At 39.7% G+C, this 20,048-nt stretch overlaps 1 protein-coding gene across 1 annotated transcript in view; it reads left to right on the top strand.

The window, feature by feature from the left end:
* Positions 1 to 18,458, top strand: part of C7 (complement C7) — a 94,510-nt gene extending 76,052 nt beyond the window's left edge. The window contains exons 15-18 of the mRNA XM_007950535.1: positions 4,803 to 4,994; positions 12,890 to 12,980; positions 15,327 to 15,511; positions 18,277 to 18,458. Coding sequence (XP_007948726.1) covers positions 4,803 to 4,994; positions 12,890 to 12,980; positions 15,327 to 15,511; positions 18,277 to 18,458 — 650 coding nt within the window. The remainder of the gene's footprint in view (positions 1 to 4,802; positions 4,995 to 12,889; positions 12,981 to 15,326; positions 15,512 to 18,276) is intronic.
* Positions 18,459 to 20,048: the final 1,590 nt, after the last annotated feature.

The raw sequence follows: 20,048 nt of genomic DNA, 5'->3' as shown, positions 1-20,048 counted from the left end.
TTAAGAAAAACCTTATTGTAATTTGGGTGAAAATTTATAGAGAAAATTGGTTTTCCATTCAATAATTCATACACATTTTGATTATACTTTCTAGTTTTATATTGAAATTCTCAATCTTTTCATTTAGTATTTTTTCATCATATTAATTACAATTATTTCAAGATCCACTTCTGTTAACTCCATTATCTGGATATCCTATGTGTCGATTCCTATTGTTTTTTTTTTTTTTTTTAATTTTTATTGTGATTTGGGAGAAAGTTTATAGAGCAAATTCATTTTCCATATAGCAGTTCATACACATTTTGTTTCATGACATTGATTGCAATTCCCCACAATTAACAACAGCTCATGTCCCACTTCCTCTTCATAGTTACCTCTTCCCTGTGTCCTTCCCTCCTATGCATTCCTGCATCCCGAGATATCTCCCTGTGCAAACATGCCCTTCTGTTTCCCACAATTGATCATCACTCCAAGATGGGTATCTACCTGATATAAATATTTCGCCAATATGCCTATCTATTTGGCTAGAAGCCACAGGACTGAGTTTAGTTTCAGACCTCAAGGGTAACAAGGGGCCATAGTCTCAGGGGTGTCACCAGACTCTATCAGACCAGCAAACCTGGTCCCCACCTTCTCACTCTCTTTTTTTTTTCTTCATTTGATTTTGAGTTTTGTTCCACATTGTTCACCCTCTCTATCCAGGATCTCCTATTCCCCCTCCCAGTGGTTGACAGTGGTAGCCGGCACCATCTATTTCTTCTGGTCTCGTGATCATATAGTCTGAGGATCACGTGGTCCACCAGTCCCTTGGACTAATTGTTTCCATGCATCATTGTTTTTCTTTGCTCCGGACAAGGAGAGATCCATCATTGCATCTAGATGGCTGCTTGCAAGCTTTTAAGACCCCATTGCTACTCACCAAAGTAGGATGTATAACATTGTTTTTGTGTAGCATGCTATGTCAATTGAACTCTATGTCTCCTGCCAGCACAGTCCCTACCCCACAGATTCAACTATTTGCTCCCTCAGGGTAGCTGACTGTGGCCAAGAAGCCACCACAACGTTGCTCCTTGTCAATGCTACTATGTTGTTGTTGTTAGGTGCCATTGAGTCATCTCTAACTCATAACGACCCTAAGCACAGCAGAATGAGACACTGCCTGGTCCTGTGCCAGCCTTATGATCCTTGCTATACCTGAGCCCATTGTTCCAGTCACTGTGTCAATTGATCTAGTTGAGGGCCTTTCCCTTTTACATTGAACCTCCACTTTACCAAGCATGATATCCTTCTCCAGGAAATGGTTTCTTCTGGCAACATGATCAAAGTAGGTGAGATGAAGCTTGGCCATTATTGCTTCCAAGGAGCATTCCAGCTTCACTTCTTCCAGGATAGATTTGTTAGTCCTTTTAGCAGTTCATGGTACTCATAGCATCCTTTACCAACACTACAACTCAAAAGCATCAACTCTTCTTCAGTCTTCCTTATTCATTGTCCAGCTCTCACATGCATAAGAGGTGATAGGAAATACCATGGCTTGGGCAAGGTACACCTTAGTATTCAAGGAGATATCTTTGCTCTTCATCACTTGAAAAAGATCTTTTGCAGCAGATTTGTCCAATGCATTACATTGTCGGATGTCTTGACTGCTACTTCCATTGATGTTGATTGCAGAACCAAGCAATATGAAGTCTTTGACAACTTCAATCTTTTCTCTATCCATTGTGAAGCTGTTTATTGGACAAGTTTTGAAGATTTTTGTTTTCTTCATGTTGAGGTGTAGTCCATTCTGCAGACTGTAGTCTTTAATCTTCATCAGTAAGTGCTTCAAGTCACCCTCACTTTCAGCAAGCAAAGTTGTGTCATCTGAGTTTCACAGGTAGCTAATGAGTCTTCCTCCAATCCTGATGCCACGCTCTTCTTCATATAGTCCAGCCTCTCAGATTATCTGCTCATCATACAACTTGAATAAGTATGGTGAAAGGATACAACCCTGCTGTACTCCCTTCTTGATTTTAAACTGTGCAGTATCCTCTTGTTCTGTTTGAATGACAGCCTCTTGATCTATATACAGGTTCCTCATGAATATAATCAAGTGTTCTGGAATTCACATTCTTCTCAATGTTATCCATAATTTGTTATAATCCACACAATTGAATGCTTTTGCATAGTCAATAAAACATACATATTATATAAGTGTTACTATACACCTGGGCATTCTTACAGCTTATACAAATATGCATGTAGAAACATTGTCTGCTAACCCTATATTTAGTCATGGGCACAGTTCCTCCTCCCTAGACATACCTGATCATTCATCCTGTCTGTCCATCTATCCACCTGTAGATCAATGCTTGCCATCACTGACAATGCAGTACTGTCCCATTGTCATTTTTTTTAAATTTGGATTTTGGTCATTTCTTATCTTTTTGAATGTCTGATTAGTTTTGATTGAATGCCAGACATTATGTGTGAAACATAAAAGAAATAATTGGAGGTGTTGGACAGTGTTCTCTTCCTCTAGAGAAGATTAGCTTTGTTTATGGCTCAGGACAGAACCAAGTCAGAACTTTAGCTAATTTAAAATTTGATTTCAGTTTTCATGAAGATGAAGCTTACCCCCCCCACCACCCCTTTCTGGTTTAACTTTACTTTTAGGGTGTATCCAGTAAGGAATTCCAGCTGAGACTACAGTGTTTCTACCTTGGCCTCTCCTTTTTTCCAGAAACCATCTCCAAGTTTTAGAGCTCTGGTTGCGTAGTGCCTAAGGCATTTGACTGCTAACTAGAAGGCTGGTGGTTCAAACCTACCAGCCACTCCTTGGAACGAAGATTGGGCAACCTACTTCCATAGTGATACCACCTCAGAAACCCAACGAGGGGTTGCTATGAGTTGGATCTGACTCAACGGTAGTAACCCCACGAGGAGAAGCCCTGTAGTACAGTGGTTAAGAGCTCAGCTGCTAACTGAAGAAAGGTTGGTAGATTGAACCCATGAGCTGTTCCACAGGAGAAAGATGTGGCAGTCTGCTTCCAGAAAAATTTACAGCCTTGGAAACCCGTACTACGGGGCAGTTTCACTCTGCTCTATGGTTGCTGTAAATAGGAGTCGATTGGATGACAGTGGGTTTAGTTTGGTTTTGGTTAACACTGTGAGAATGCCAAAGACAGTAGTCAGCTTTCAGCTTCTGAGTTGCAGCTTGCTCTTCAATTTGACAACCTTTTAGGTTTTATTTACTTCGTATTTTCAAATATGCAAGAAAAATAGCATTAATAAATGTTGTTATTGACACTTTAGGGTTACTTCCTCTCTGGAATCTTGAACCTTCAAGCTTGGTAGCTCTCTTATTCTTCAAAAAATACTTTTCTTCATCTTATTTTGTATGGCTTTCATACTTGTTTTTGGTGGAAGTGTGAGTGTGAAATCAGCAAGTATGTCATGGCCAGAAGCAAACAAATCCAGGGATAACTGATTTGTGTTCCAGGGCAGACTATGTGACTTGTAACTTGTGATCCCAATGTTGTTGTTGTTATGTGCCATCGAGTCAGACTTGACTCATAACGACTCCTCCTTGGTTTCTGAGGAAGTATCACTACGGAAGTAGATTGCCTCAATCTTCAGAGGAGTGGCTGGTGGGTTTGAACCGCCAACCTTCTGGTTAGCAGTCAAGTGCCTTAGGCACTAGGCAGTATTTTGGAAAAATAGAGGCACTCAACAAATGCTTTTATGAATGAATGAATGCATTCTCCGATGAAAATGATGAAGCAATAGGCAGAGTTTTTCTCTTGGAATCTAGAATTTCTGGAGCTACATGAACCCCCAAAACAGTTGTCCTTAGATAATCTTTAAACCTTTAATCAGAATTATCCTCTGAAGTCTTTTTAAAAAGAACAGCATCTCAAAAGATTAAGCAGGAAATTTAGGGAACAGTGAAATTATGTTAATGGTGGAGGAAAAATTCAGAAAAGGAAAGTGAGCATGGTTGCACAGCTTGAAGACTATAATCAATGCCATTGAATTGTATATGGAGAAATGGTTGAATTTGTGTGTGTTACGCTGTGTGTACGCTCAATAACAACAAGAAAAAATAAAAATAAATGGGTAATTATTTAAAGAGAAGAAAAGAAGTAGAGAAGAATTTTGAGGAAAATTGTCCAAAGTCTATTAGGGAAATTATCAAGATTTTTTGTTTTAATCATGAATCTCGACTTGAATGTTTTTCATTTTTCTCTTTGCTGTTTTTCAAGTAAATGACTTAAGCTAATGGTTGCAATTGAATAACAAAAACTAGGGATGGGAAACAAAAGAAAATTGAACACTTCTGTAGTTTCAAAGTTAAGGAAAGTCAGTCCTTTAAAAATTTCATATAGTAAAATATCTAATTGGCATATGTTAATGATATGCAAATGTATCAAAATATGGGAAAATTTTGGTGGGAAATCACTAGACCAGAGAGATAAGTAGCTGCCCTGAAAAGTCTGGTTTTAACAGCAGGCCAGATTTTAGGACTCTGGATTTATAAGGCTTATTAATTTTAAGTTGTCACATTGTTTTGAGGGCAGGGATAGGAGAGTGGTGAGCTGTTTTGGTCTTTGGTCATTCATTGGTCAATTACATGCCAGTTATGTGGCATGTAGGCACGTGGGTAATGTCATTCAGGGTACTCTAAAGGTGAATCTATCTCTTCCTCCTCGTTCTCGAATGTTGTGAAAAAGACTAAGTGTATCACAATCAAAGCTGTCATTTTAAAAAGAGATGGCTCAGAAAAGCAATGACCCTTGTGTTCTGCTCCCTTTTATATTTAGAAATAGCCTGTGTCCTACCTGCACTAGTGGATGGCATGCAGAGCCATCCCCAGAAACTCTTCTATGCAGTGGGCGAGAAGGTGACCCTTTCCTGTCCAGGTAACATGTCCTTAGAAGGTCCTTCAGCCTTTCTCTGTGGTTCCAGCCTTAAGTGGAGTCCTGAGATGAAGAATGTCCAGTGTGTGCGAAAAGGTGAGATCTTGTCCGTGTCTGTCTGAGTACATTGGCCCACAAGTGGGTGAGAGTCCTTGTAGTGGTCCCTCCTGCCATTGCATCCCCTCTCCCTGTGAGTCATTCCCCCATCCCTGCTCGTTTATGGGAAGGAACACAGTTTGTAGTTTGTAGTCTGAGCACAGATTTCCTTCACGTGGCGCAATTGAACTCATGGAATACACATAAAGGCAAGAATGGTCCTGGTGATTCTGAAATACTCCTTTAAATCCTCTGTATGAAATAGGAGCTTTATATAGCTACTATGGTGCCAAGAAAATAAATGACTTTTTTAAAAGCTGGTTTTTGGTTTCCTCCTCCTTTTTTCCCACCTCTTGAACTTTTACTAAGTATAGAGTTGAAATAGTAATTTACACAAAATTCTGTATGCTCACTACTGTGTTTTCGGAGTTTATTGGTATTGAAAATTTTAACTGAAAATTGAATCTTAATTGAAAATTTGACACGACAAAGCAAAAGTTATAGAAGAAAAAGTTGTACTTTGTGAAGTTGCTCTTAATAGTGGAAATGCCAAAATCCAGTATTTTGTATACGAAGCAAATTAAAATGGTCTTTTAAGAAATTAGGTAGGCAGGATTTTAAAAGCCAAAGAATTTCTTTTTGGAGATATTTGTGATAGAATGGATTTGTTTTTAAAATCACCTCCTGTTTTCTATTTGTTTTTATTTTTAAAATAAATGGAAAATATTACATTTGTAAAAATTAAAAATAAGAAAGAACAATTCACTTGAATGCTATTTCACATACTATTCTTACTTTCTTGAATGTGTATTTTTAAAAATACAATTTACTTTTTAGAGCAGCAATAGGTATACAGAAACACTGTGCAGAAATACAGAGTGTTCTCATATACCCCCTTTGCTTCCCTATATCCTGTTTCTCTTATTAGTAATGTCTTGGGTTAGTGTGGTGCATATATTATTGAACCAACATTAGACTTCAGTAACCACTGAACCCACAATACTGGTGCTCCTGAACCAATATTAATATGTTATTATTAACTAGAGTCCATAGTTTGCATTAGGTAGGTCCCTGGGTGGTGGCAGTGGTTTGTGATTGGCTGCTAACCTAAAGGTGGGCAGATCACATCTCCCCAGTGCTGTGGAAGAAAGGCCTGGCGACCTGCTTCTGTAAAGATTATAGGCAAGAAAACCCTATGGAGCAGTTCTGTTCTGTGACAATGGAGTTGTCATAATTTGCATTAGGGTCCATTCTTTGTGTTGTACAAATGCATGATGTCACATGTCCACCATATGGAATAATTTCAGTGCTCATAAAATGTGCTCTGCTTCACCTATTTATTACAACATTTGTTTTTTTATCCAATCCTGAAATTTGTCTTTCAATAGTGAGAATGAATGCTTGATTCACTGAATGATACTCTTAGGTGAATTAGACGTTTACAACTGAAGGAAAGGACCAGGCTGCAGGAAGCAGTGTTATTGATGGTGGCTCTGAGCTGCGTGTTCAGTAGATGACAGCTGATGGAGCAGGAGAGGAGCGTGATGGATGGAAGGCCTTCTGTGCTAGTTCTGAAGTGCTCTTTAGCTGGCAAAGGCCACCAGTGGGAGGAAATTGCTCTGTTTTCTACATACTATGAAGTATAAATATGGGTTTATCGGGACTGTTTAAATAATGGACCTGTACCAATGATTCTAAAATTAAACAGAACAATGTACGGTTGATGAGGTTGCACTTTTGTTCCAAATGAGATTCTATGCTTGCCTTTCTAAAATGTCTGTTTCAGAATTTGGTATGATTTTTCTCCCACTCAGTAGAAAATTCCATTAAAGTTGGTTTTAATTAAGGATGTCTTTCATATCTGTAAGTTTTCTTCTGAAGAAAGAAAAAGAAACCTGGAATTTTTTTTTCTTTGTTACAAGTTTATCTTAAAGATCATTACTAAAGAAAGACATAATAATAATTACTGTCCTTAAGATAAACTTGTGACAAAGAAAAATTCCAGATTGTTAGCCTTCAAAGCCAATGTTTTAAAATAACATGTTTTTGGTATTTAGTCTTGATGTGAAGGTATTTGTTTTTAAGGTGGATCTAAGGGAATGTTTAAAGGAACTCTGGTGGTGTAGTGGTTAAAGCCTTGGGCTGCTAACCAAAAATGTAGGCTGTTTGAATCCACCTGCCGCTCCCAGAAGAAGATGAGGCAGTCTGCTTGCCTAAAGATTTACAGCCTTGGAAACCCTATGGGACAGTTCTACTCTCCTGATGTGGTTGCTGTCAGTCACAAAGGAAACGACGGGATGGCAGTGGGGTTTCTGGTTTAAGGGCATGTTTATGTGGTTAACTGATCACTATATATAACAAAGCTATGTTTTTCTTAGATGCTGAAGTTCATGGACAGGGTAATTCTATCAATGATTTTTCATAAAGAAATAATAACAAAACATTTTAAAATCTAAAATTTCATCTTTATGAATGATCAACAAATACGTTTCTGATCAATGCAGAAACAATTTACACTGCTTTATCACTGAATTTTAGTTTTGGTACATCTAGATCAATTTGTCAATTTCAGCACATTGATATTTGGGGCTGGAAAATTCTTGTTGTGGGAGACTCTCTTGTGCATTGTAGGATGCTTAGCAGCATCCCCTAGATGTCAGTGGTGCCCCCCTACCCCCACCAAATATCTCCAGATATTGCCAAATGTTCCCTGAAGGGTAAAATCATTCCTGGGTGAGAACCACTGATTTAGATAACACCAAAACAAACAAGCAAGCAAGCAAGCAAACAAATAAACCAAACTCACTGCTGTAGACTTGATTCTGACTCATAGCGACCCCTCCTTGGGTTTCTGAGGCAGTATCTCTATGGAAATAGATTGCCCATTCTTCCTACTGAGGAGTAGCTGGTGGGTTTGAACCACCAGGCTTCTGGTTAGCAGTCAAATACCTTAGGCAAATACCATTAAAAATTTATTTTTGGAGTAATTTTAGATTTATAGAAAAGTTGTAAATTTAGTTTTCATATACTTCTCACTCAGTTATACATCTTATATAACTTGGCATACCTTAAGTGATCAAAGTTTAAAAAATTAATATTGGTATAACACTACTGAGTATAGGCTTTATTTGGAAATCACCAGTTTTTTCACTAAGACCTTTTTGTAATTTTTATTGTGATTTGGGTGAAAGTTTACAGAGCAAATTCACTTTCCATACAACAGCTCACATACACTTTGTCTCATGACATTGACCACAATTTACCACAATGCAACAGCTCACCTCCCACTTCCTCCCCACAGTTACCTCTTCCCTGAGTCATTCCCTCCCCTGCACTCCTGCCCCCTGGGTTGTCTCCCTGTGGATACACAGCTCTTCTGTTCTTCCATGATTGTTCTCTCCAAGGAGTGTATCTACCTATTGTAAATATTCAGCTGATATGCCTGTCTTTTGTTTGCTGGAAGCCACAGGAATGGATTCAATTCCAGATTGAAAGGGCAACTAGGGGCCATAGTCTCAGTGGTTCCATCAGGCTTCATCAGACCAGCAAACCTGGCCCTTTTTTGTTTGTTTGTTTGTTTAAATGATATTGAGTTTTTTTCCACATTGTTCTCCCACTGTAACCAGGATCCCCTACATAGATCCCCCACCGAGTGGTTGACAGTGGTAGCTGGGCACCATCTAGTTCTTCTGGTCTCATAGTTGTATAGGCTGAGGATCGCATGGTGTACCAGTCGCTTGGACTGATTGTTTCCATGTGTCTTTGGTTTTCTTCATTCTTCATTGCTCTGGATGAAGAGAGACCCATTGTTGAATCTAGATGGCCACTTGCAAGCTTTTAAGATCCCAGTTGCTATTTGCCAGAGTAGGATGTGGAACAATGCTTTTGTGTAGTATGTTATGCCACTTGAGCTTGATGTCCCTTGCAACCATGGTCCTGAGCCCACAGGTCCAACTACTTGCTCCCTCTGGGTAGCTGGCTGTGCCCAAGAAGTGACTACAACCTTGCCCCTTGTCAGATCTACTATACACCTGGGAATTGTTACAGAACATACAAATACACTTGTAGAAACATTGTCTGCCAACCCTATACATTGTCTTGGGCACACACCCTGCTGTGTAGATATACCTAATAGTCAGCCTGTCCACCCATCTATCCGTCCATATATCAATGTTTGCCTTCACTGACAACACAGTACTGTATGTGCAAAAGGGTTCATCTTTACTGTCTGTACCTCCCACACACCACTCTATGGCTTCCTCTTTCTCAATGCCACCATGTGATCACTCACATTTGGTACATTGCCCTTCTCTTCACCCAAATCAATATTTATCTCTACCTGTCTAACAGTGTTCCTTCCCCTCCCCTCCCCTCCCCCCTCGGTAACCAACAAAGAAAATTCCCTTCCATATATAAACCTTTCTTTGACTTTTTACAATAACAGAATGCTAATACAATATTTGTCCTTCTGTGATTGACTTATTTCACTCAGCATAATGTTCTCCAAGTTCATCCACGTTAGGTGGTGTTTTGCCAATTCTACATTATTCTTTAGAGTTGCATAGTATTCCATTGTGTATATACCATAGTTTGGTTATGTGTTCTTCTGTTGATGGGCACCTAGATTGTTTCCATCTTTTGGCTATTGTAAATAGTGCTGCAATGAACATGGGTGTGCATATATCTGTTCTTGTCCTGGCTCTCACTTCTTTAGGATATATACATAGTAATGGAATGGCTGGATCAAATGGTATTTCTAATTTCCAACTTCTTAAGGAATCACCATACTGCTTTCCACAGTGGTTATATCATTTGACAGCCCCACCAGCAGTGTATAAGAGTCCTAATCTCTCCACATCCTCACCAGCATTTGTTATTTTCTTTCTTGTTGAACTTTGCTAGTAGTGCTGGGGCAAGATGGTGTCTCATTGTTGTTTTGATTTGCAACTCTGTAATGGCTAAAGATCATGAGCATGTCTTCATATGTTTGTTGGCAGCCTGAATATCCTCTTTGTTGAAGTATCTATTCATGTCTTCTGCCCATTTTTTAACTGGATTATTTGTCTTTTTGTTGTTGACATGTTGGAGTTTTCTATAAATTCTAGAGATAAGTCCCTTGTCAGATATATCATTGTCAAATATTCTTTCCCGATCTGTAGGTTCTCTTTTGACTCTTTTGGAGAAGTCTTTGGAAGCACATAAAAATTTAATTTTTAGAAGGTCCCATTCATCTAGTTTCTCCTCTGCTGTTTGCATGTTTGTACGTTTTGGGTTATACTTGATAGTCTATTTATGCCATATATTGTTGTTGTTGTTATGTGCCGTCGAGTCAAACCCGACTCATAGTGACCCCTCCTTGGGTTTCCGAGGCAGCATCAATATGGAAGTAGGATTGCCCAACCTTCCTTCCGAGGAGTGGCTGGTGGGTTTGAACTGCCAGCCGTCTGATTAGCAGACAAGTGTCTTAGCCACTATGCTACCAGAGCTCCATATATTAGGGCCCCTAAATTTGCACCTAGTTTTTCCTTGAGGAACTTTATAGTTTTAGGTTTCACATTTAAGTCTTTGATCCATCTGGAGTTTTTGTGTGTGGTGTGAGGTACAGATCTTGTTTCATTTTTATGCAAATGGACCTCCAGTTTTACCAGCACCATTTGTTAAACAGACAATGTCTTTCCCATTTAATGGATTTTGGCCCTTTGTCAAAGATCAGCTGACCATAGGTCGATGGATCTATTTCTGAGTTCTCAATTCTATTCCATTGGTCTATGTGTCTGTCATATCAATACCAGGCGTTTTTGACTACTGTGGCTGTATAATAGGTTTTAAGATGGGTGTGTGAGACCTTCTACTTTGTTCTTCTTCAATAATGCTATGCTTATCTGAGATCTCTTTTCTTTCCATGTAAAATTAGTGATAGGTTTTTCCATATCCCTAAAGAATGTTGATGGGATCTGGATTGGGATTGCATTGAATGTATAGATTGCTTTGGATAGAATGGACATTTTCACAATGTTCAATCTTCCTATCCATGAACATGGTATGTTCTTCCATTGATGTAGCTCTCTTATGGTTTCTTGAAGTAGTCTTTTATAGTTTTCTTTGTAGAGGTCTTTTGTGTCCCTGGTAAGATTTATTCCCACGTATTTTATTTTTTTTTTGGTAGCTATTGCAAATGGTATTGATTTTCTTATTTCTTTTTCAGCAATCTCTTTGCTGGTGTAGAGAAATCCAACTGATTTTTGGATGTTCTTATATGCTGCCATGATTCTAAATCTTTCAATTTGTTCCAGTAGATTTTTTTCACTGAGTCTTTTGGGGTTTCTCGGTATGGGATCATATAATCAACAAATAGGGATAGTTTGTGTTTTTCCTCTAAGGCCCTTTTTATGCATATCCAGTTCAAGGTACCACAGTGCATTGAAGGTGATACCATTTTTAAGATATATATTTAAAGAAAGAGTATTTGTTATGGAAACTACTGAGTATGGTAGTCATGCTTCACACGGCCACCACTTTTGCAAGTTTTAAAATTATTCATGAGATTATTGTATCCGTATCTAAAGCACTGATATTTTTGGAAGTAAAGAAGTAGTTATAGTTTGTGTATCCATAAAAACAAGCTCTTTAAATAAACTACCTTAGTCGATATATCAAACAGGGACCTAGTTTTATGAAATTAAAATATATGCCACCATCATGAAATTGGCAGGGGTGGGACTATCAGCATCATTAGATTATTCATGTTACAGTCAGGGATGGCCGGGGACTGTCAGATTATGCTCTTGTAAACTGAACCAAGTGTTTTGCTGTCAAAATTGAATGATGATTGCTTTTCACCAGTCTGTAGAAAATGCAAAGGTCACAGAAGGAATTTTATAAATTTAAGTAACTGTGGACATTCATGCATTATTGAGGGGACACTATGTGGATGTTTTCATCTAAGAGGTTATTATATATCCTTGAGATACCAGGAAGCTCTTTGAATTCAGGCCAAATTGTGTTGTTTTCTGTCCTATTGTAGGCACAGTGGGCAAGATACAGCCAAAAAAACAAATAGTTTTCAACACTAACTTCTTAAGCAGGAACCTGCTCTACTGGCCATGGATTTGGATGAAATTGACCTTAATTCCTGGATTGGCAAATTTATTAAATGTGTGAATTAGTACCAGTTCCCTAAGTTTTTGATCCTGTTTCCTCATCTCGTAATTGGCATGTATTAAGGAGAGCTAAATATCAGTGCATTAAAAAAACCAAACTCACTGCTATCGAGTCCCTTCCAACTCAGAGTGACTCCCACTGGGTTTCCAAGGCTGCAAATCTTTACAGAAGCAGACTGCCCCATCTTTCTTCCACAGAGCAGCTGCTGGGTTCAAACCACTGACCTTTTGGTTAGCAGCCAAATGCCTTAACCTACTATACCACCAGAGCTTCTTAGTGTATAAAAGGTGACTCTGGTGGCATAGTGCCTGAGGCATTTGACTGCTAACCAGAAGGCTGGCAGTTCAAACCCACCAGCCACTCCTTGGAAGGAAGGTTGGGCAATCTTCTTCTGTAGTGATACTGCCTCATAAACCCCAGGAGGGGTTGCTGTGAGTCAGGTCCAACTCAACAGCAGTGTGTTTTTTCTTTGGTTTGTGGCAAATAGCAAATGTTTAAGAAATGGTAGCTATTATTATCAATGAACTGATAAGTAGGATGCTCCCAGGAACCGTCCATCTCTTGCTAACTGATTTAGAGTGTTTTATTTGTTCATTGTATGCATTTGCTGCAGTTGAGAATGCTACAGAGTCTAGTCCAACAATTGACGTAATATTTTAGTTATCATGAAGAAGCCCTTACTTTCCTAACTGTTGCATTCATTGCACTTAATTGCACTTATCCTTTTCTTTTAGGAGCCAATTCGACACAGGCAGTGCCTGAATGTCAGCGCTGGGAGAAGCTGCAGAATTCAGGATGTGTTTGTAAAATGCCCTATGAATGTGGGTAAGTTTTGTCTGCTTTCTTCTGCCACTTTTATTTTATTCAAGATAAAAGGGGTAATTTCTTAGATGCTAGTCTCTTAGGAGGAGCCCTCATGGCACAAACAGTGACGTGCTTGGCTGCTGAGCAAAAGGTTGGCAGTTTGAACCCACCCAATGGCTCCATGGTACAAAGACCTGGTGATCTGATTCTGTAATGATTACAATCAAGAAAACTCAATGGGGCAGTTCTACTCTGTCGCATGTGGTTGCTATGAGTCAAAATGTACTCAAAGGTCCTAACAAGTCTTTTCAATTGAAGGCAATGCTTGCCACTGGCATAGTTAAGGATCTTTGCATTTCAATCTGCACCCGCCGCCTTTGGCTGCCTGTTATTTCCCTGTGCTGCCAGGGCTGACAGAGATGGTGGTAAGCAGTGTTCCAAACTGGACAGATAGTGAGGCTTAAGGACCACTTGAGCACCACCTGTTCTATATATAAAATGGAGAAAAATGACAAAACTATCACCTGAAGATTTAGCTCTATAGAGGAATTGATTTGAAGTTCTCTTGGGACATAAACTCTTAAAGTAATACTGATAGAATAAAGAGTAGCTGCTTTTCTGATTCTTGAAACATAGTCTCTAAATTTCTATTATCAGTATGCAACCCAAGTTGATGTTTCAATAAATGGATACAATGCTGGAAGCCATTACTCATTTGTGCCAAGAAATTTAGAAGACAGCTACCTGGCCAACTGACTGGAAGAGATCCATAATTGTGCCCATTCTCAAGAAAGGTGATCCAACAAAATGCAGAAATTATCAAACAATACCATTAATAGCAGATTAATGACATTAGCAAAGAATATTACATACACTATGGACTTCCAGTAGAATGAAAAAACCTGTCTTGGAAGAAATATAACTAGAATGCTCCTTAGAACCGAGGATGGCAAGACTTCAACTTATGTACTATGGACATGTTATCAGGAGGGACCAGTCCCTGAAGAAAGACATCATGCTCGGTAAAGGAGAGGATCAAGAAAAAGGAGGAAGATGCTCAATGAGTTGGACTGGCAAAGTGGCTATAAGAATGGGTTCAAACATAGCAATGACTATGAGGATGGCACAAGACCGGGCAATGTTTTGTCTGTTGCTATGAGTCAGAACTGACTCAGCAGTACCTAACAACAACGGTCTCTAATGTGGCAGATCACCAGGTTTTTTCTCCTGCAGAACAGCTGATGGATTCAACTTTTCAGCTGAGTGCTTAACCATTATGCCACCAGGGCTCTTAAGAAAAAGAAAATGTTAGGGCTAAATAAAACATGGGAATGTAGACTCTTACAATTCCCTTTACTGTACAAAAATGCTTTATTTTCTAAGATTTTCAATGCACTACTGCCTTATTCATCATCACTCACAAATGGGGTTCTGCTTATCAGCACCATTTTGAAAGAGCTGATCTCATGGTGTTGGCACCAGTGTTTGAGAAAAAAAGTAACACATTTTATGGAAATACTTAAACTATTTTGTAAACATACAAACTTTCATAAACAGTATTGAAAACTACAATTTCATTGGTCCTTGATGATTTAGTCAGCACTTACTGGACAATGCTACTTTATAGACATGGACCCAGTGGCTGCTGAATGAATGAATTTTTCTCTTGCTTGTGCTTGAAATCTCCTTGAGGGTTGATGTTTGCTGATTTTCTGTCTCCTTCCTTCTTGTCAATCTGCTTGCTGTCGTTATCAGAACTTGCTTTCACTTGTTATTTACCGTATGTGATGCATTCTGGATCAAACTAGATATCTAAGATTGTAAAAATTGTGAGTAAGTAAAGAGTCAATATGCTCATTGTGAAGATCTGAAGGAAGTGGGCCTAGGAATGAAGGGGATTAGAGTGTCCTTTCTGCCTTTTGTCTTTTGCTGTGGGTGATAACATTGCAGACATTGAGCTCTGAGCCTCACGCCACACTTCTCATCTTCAGCTTTTTAGGAAATCTGGTAAATACAGGTAGTCCCCAGCTTACAATGTATTTGAGTTACAGTGAACTGGATGTACAACTGTCCTCTTTTTTTTTTTTTTTGTTTATCTTATTGTTAGTAATATGTACTACATACAATGTTACAGTGCATGATTTGCTGATATTATCATATCTATAAGTTTATATGTAATGTCTCCAACCCCCCAAAACAAATAAAGATGGGATTTATAAAGATACTGATAATAAAGGTCAGTCATAATGAAAAATTTAAAAAATGAGGTATTCAACTTTTATCAGAACCATTTAGGACAGAGTCCTTGGAAGAGAATCCTCTGGTATGTTGGGGGCTAATTGTAATGAATTTAACACCTCTTTTCAGATCTTCCTTGGACGTATGTGCTCGAGATGAGAGAAGCAAGAGAATCTTGCCTCTGACAGTTTGCAAGATGCATGTTCTTGCCTGCCAGGGTAGAAATTACACTCTCGCTGGTAGAGACAGCTGTACTCTGCGGGCCACAGTGGAGAGAGCTTGTGGTGCATGTTCACTATGGGAAAACTGTGATGGTAAGTGGGTTTCATATTTTAACTGCAAGAATGCTGAAGAACTGAGGGTTTTTAAATTTTATTTTTAAACATCATTTCTAGTGTAGCACTGGATCAAAGTCGATCCCAGGGGATCTACTGGTCTGAATGAACTGTTCTCTTCCACTCCGCTCCCTGAGCAGGGGGTGGATCAGGTTCCTAGGAGGACAAGAACCAGTCTTGATGGCCTGAATGTCTTCAAAGCTTCTGTAATTCTCATTCCACTCTCATTATTTTTACTGTCCTTTCATTATCCATATTATGTATGTACCCATTTTTCCATTAAAATACTTTTTAAGACATATAGTTTTATTTTTTAATAAAAACAACTTCATATCACTTCCTTAAAATGCAAGCCAGTATTCCTTGCTATAAATAGTGTGGTTGTTAGGCTCCTGGAGTCTTTTTGGCTCACAGTGACCCCAGGTGACAGAGTAGAACTGCTCTATAGGGTTTTCTAGGCTGTGCTCTTTATGGGAGCAGATTACCAGGCCTCTCTCCCACTGGAGGCCAGGGTGGATGGGTGGATTTGAACTGCCAACCTTTCAATTATTAGCCACGTGCTTAACCAACCATAAAAAAAAAAAAAAAAAACAAAAAACCCCAACAAAAAACAACAACCAATCCCACTGACCTCAAGTTGATTCCAACTCATAGCAACTCCCATGGGTTTCTAAGGCTGTAAATCTTTATGGAAATAGATTGCCTCATCTTCTTTCCAGGGAGCACCTGGGGCCTTTGAACTGCTGACCTGGTTAGAAGCCAAATGACTTACCCACTAGTCCACGAGAGTTCCTTAGTGCTTACTTAACCACTACACTATGAATACTAGGTAAAAAACCAACCAAACAAAAATAAACTCACTGCTGTTGAGTCAATTCCAACTCATAGCGACCCCTCCTTGGGTTTCCAAGGCAGTATCACTATGGAAGTCTTCCTTCCAAGGAGTGGCTGGTGGGTTTGAACTGGCAGCTTTCTGGTTAGCAGTCAAATGCTTAGGCACTACACCACCAGAACTCCTTGAATACTAGGTAAGTGTAATGAAATAAAATAGGGTTTTAGATTCCAGTCAGATACTACTGCTGGCAGAACTCTCTGAGTTTGAAGGATTTTCTTTCTTTGTGTTAAAGGGAGTTTAGCAAGTGTTATATGGGTGTTAAAAGCATACTAGGCATCAAAGTGACACTTTCTTCTAGGCATAATCTTACTTATGGTTTGTTTTTACAGTGTATGTAGCCTTTGAGGAGCTCTGGTAGCATAGTGCCTAAGGCACTTGACTGCTAACCAGAAGGCTGGTGGTTCAAACCCACCAGCCACTCCTCGGAAGGAAGGTTGGGCAATCCTACTTCCGTAGTGATACTGCCTCGGAAACCCAAGGAGGGGTTGCTATGAGTCAGGGGTGGCTCGACGGCAAATACCAACAACAACAACAACAATGTAGCCTTTGGCACTTCCATACCCTCTTTCTCAAAGCAAATTTATTATTTTTCATATTTCTGTCCTTAAAAAAAAATAACAAAAACCAAACTCACTGCCATCGAGTTGATTCTGACTCAGCGACCCTCTTCTTTGGGTTTCCAAGGCAGTAAATCTTTATGGAAATAGATTTCCCAGTCTTCCTTCTGTGGACTGGCTGGTAGGTTTGAACCACTAACCTGGTTAGCAGTCAAATGCATTAGGCACTACGCTACCAGAGATTCTTTTGTCCTTAAAAAGGGGCAGTAAAAACAGAGGTGGTAAAAACAGTGCTGGATGCTAACTGAAAGACTGGCTGTTTGAACCCACCTAGGTGCACCATGGAAGAAATGTCTGGCAATCTGCTTCCATGTAGAGTTACAGCCAAGAAAAGCCTATGGAGCAGCTCTACTTTGTAACACATGGGGTTGCCATGGATCAGAATCGACTCTATGGGCAATGGGTATTTTTTTTTTTTTTTTTCCTGTTCTTGAGCCTTGACATTCAGTTATTTTCAGAGATCTTCTCATTTGGCCTGAGGTTGGAAGGACTACATTCAATTTTTGGCTCATATTCACAGAAGCTTCTATGAAGAGAAAGGAGCCCTGGTGGCACAGTGGTTAAGCAGCTTTGCTGCTAACCACAAGCTCAGCGGTTCTAACCTTCTGCCAGACAGAGATGTGCAGTCTGCTTCCATAAATAATAAAAAAACCAAACTCACTGCCATTGAGTCAATTCTGACCCATAATGACCCTGTAAGACAGGGTAGAATTGCCCCATTGGGTTTCCAAGTCTGTAAATCTTTATGGAAGCAGACTGTCTCATCTTTCTTTAGCAGAATGGCTGGTGGGTTTGAACCTCAGACCTTTTGGTTAGCAGCCAAATGCCTTTACAGCTGAGCCACCAGAGCTCTTTCCTTAATTAATACAGCCTTGGAAATTCTCTGGGGCAGTCTGCCTTGTAGCGACTCCATGAGAGGGCAATGGGTTTGGTTTTTCATTTGGTATGAAGACAGATTTGGAAAGACCTGGACTTGAAGAGAACCGCCCCATGTGATTCCAACCAATAAAAAGCTTGCCCCAACCTCCAAACCTATTGATTCCAAGTGGAGCAAAACCCCTCAACTACCTGGTCTTACTGCATTCCCAGAGGTAGTTTATTACGTTACTAGAGACCGGAGCTTCTGCAGCCCTTTGATCACCAAATTGTTGCTTTGAAGGTGGTGTGCTTCACTCACTCACCACTCTCCACACCGCCTAGATGTGCCAGTAAGCCTCTCTTATTTTTTTCAGCCCAGAGCAGCCAATGCGTCTGCCGAGACGCCTCGGATTGCGAGGAGGAAGGGTTTAGCATTTGTGTGCACGTGAATGGCCAGGAGCAGACAATGACGGAGTGCGAGGCTGGCGCGCTGAGATGCCGAGGGCAGAGTGTCTCCATCACCAGCATCCTACCCTGCGCCACGAAAACCCTGTAGGCTCCTGGGTGCGCTTGTGGCCTTGCTTGGAAGCCAGCAGCCAACTGTGGCCGATTTCAAGCATGTTTATAACCGGGCGCTTTCACTTTCTGACAATCTTTCCAGCATACTCTAGTATATTCCTCTCAACTCGCAGCCCTATGTTTAAGCCTAAATCCTTGTTCTCCCAAACCTGAATCCAGATACTGTTTTTCTCAATTTCTTTCTTTCTTTTCTTAATGTCAGGACTTACCTTTGCAAAAACTGTGTATTTTTGAAAAAAAAAAAAAAAAAAAATGCTGAGCTCTGGACCTTAAGTTTTTTAATTTGTGAAATTAGATGATTAGATCAGAGAACCTGGAATGTTCCATTCAGCCCTATGATTCTATTAAGCGTGATTGATCAGTCCATGGACCAGAACACACTCTACAAATTGATTAGGAAAAAAGAAAGGACATGATTGCCTGATTAGAGAGGTTGGTTTCACTGAAGGAAATCAAATACAAAGGAGAGCTTGGATGAAAAAAGACAGACACAGTGATTTCTGGCCCAGCAGTAATCTCAAAAGCCATCTTATTGAATCAAGCACCACACAGAGGGGTCCCAGGCCATATTCTTGTCAGGAGACTGAAACACTTAAATGTCGTGCTGTGGTACCATGTGCCTTCCTGTCTGAGAATAAATACAATTCAGTCTTCTCTGGGGACTTCATATGTGCCAAACATGAGACCTGCAATTTGACCTTTTTTTTTTTTTGGTGGAAGCATCAGTTCATGCTTGAACTACTGACTGCATATTTGAAAGAATAATTTTCCCTAATGTGTATACACTCTTCGATTTTTCAGGAAGTGACCAGGTAGGTTAGTTTGAAGCATTGACCTTCTATTTGTTCCTTCTTCATCTCTCATCAAAACAACCAAGCAGCTGTGGGTGGCCATGAGTGGGTTCAAATGCAATTTGAAATGTGCTTTATATACAAATAATGTTTCTATATTGTTCTTTTACTGATAAATACATTTGAGCAAAACTTTAGTTAAGATGATAGTGATTAAAACACTCATTGAAGATACTATTCTTCTGATTTGTTTTGGATTTTTATTCTATTTTCTTTTCAGAGATTCTTTCCATGAGGAATGATTATGGTGCTCTTATCTGAAGGTTTAGGTCTGATCCAGATTCAGCTTTTTATATCACATTGTCTCTTGAGAGAAGATTCAGGTATAATCCACCTACTCCTTACTTATGGACTATCATATAGGACAAAGGGGGTCCTGTTTGAGAAGCGAATGAGCCAGTCTACTCAGCACCAGAGTCTGGGTGAAAGAAAGGTGACTTACTGAGGTGCAGCACATCAAGGAGCCAGGGGGACTTGCCTACATCAGAGTCCCCACAGGCAAAGCCTGCATTATAATTTGTAGGATTCAAAAATAAGGAACTTATACATATTCAATAATTTTCTGGGAAATCTATTCAAAGCAAGGCGGGGGCGTTTGGACAGGAACTGTCCTTCGGACCCTTGCTTCTCACTGCCTTCCCTGAACTTTAGGTTGCTGGACTTGGTTCCTTTAGGTCTTCTAACAGCACCTGTGCTCCTGGTGGGTCATCCAGGGA

The sequence above is a fragment of the Orycteropus afer genome, unplaced genomic scaffold (genome assembly GCF_000298275.1).
Source record: "Orycteropus afer afer isolate SDZICR_OR568_19922 unplaced genomic scaffold, OryAfe1.0 scaffold00275, whole genome shotgun sequence".
In the NCBI taxonomy this organism is placed as follows: domain Eukaryota; kingdom Metazoa; phylum Chordata; class Mammalia; order Tubulidentata; family Orycteropodidae; genus Orycteropus; species Orycteropus afer.
Note: the sequence above shows the minus strand (reverse complement) of the source record. Positions and strands in the feature narration are given on the sequence as shown.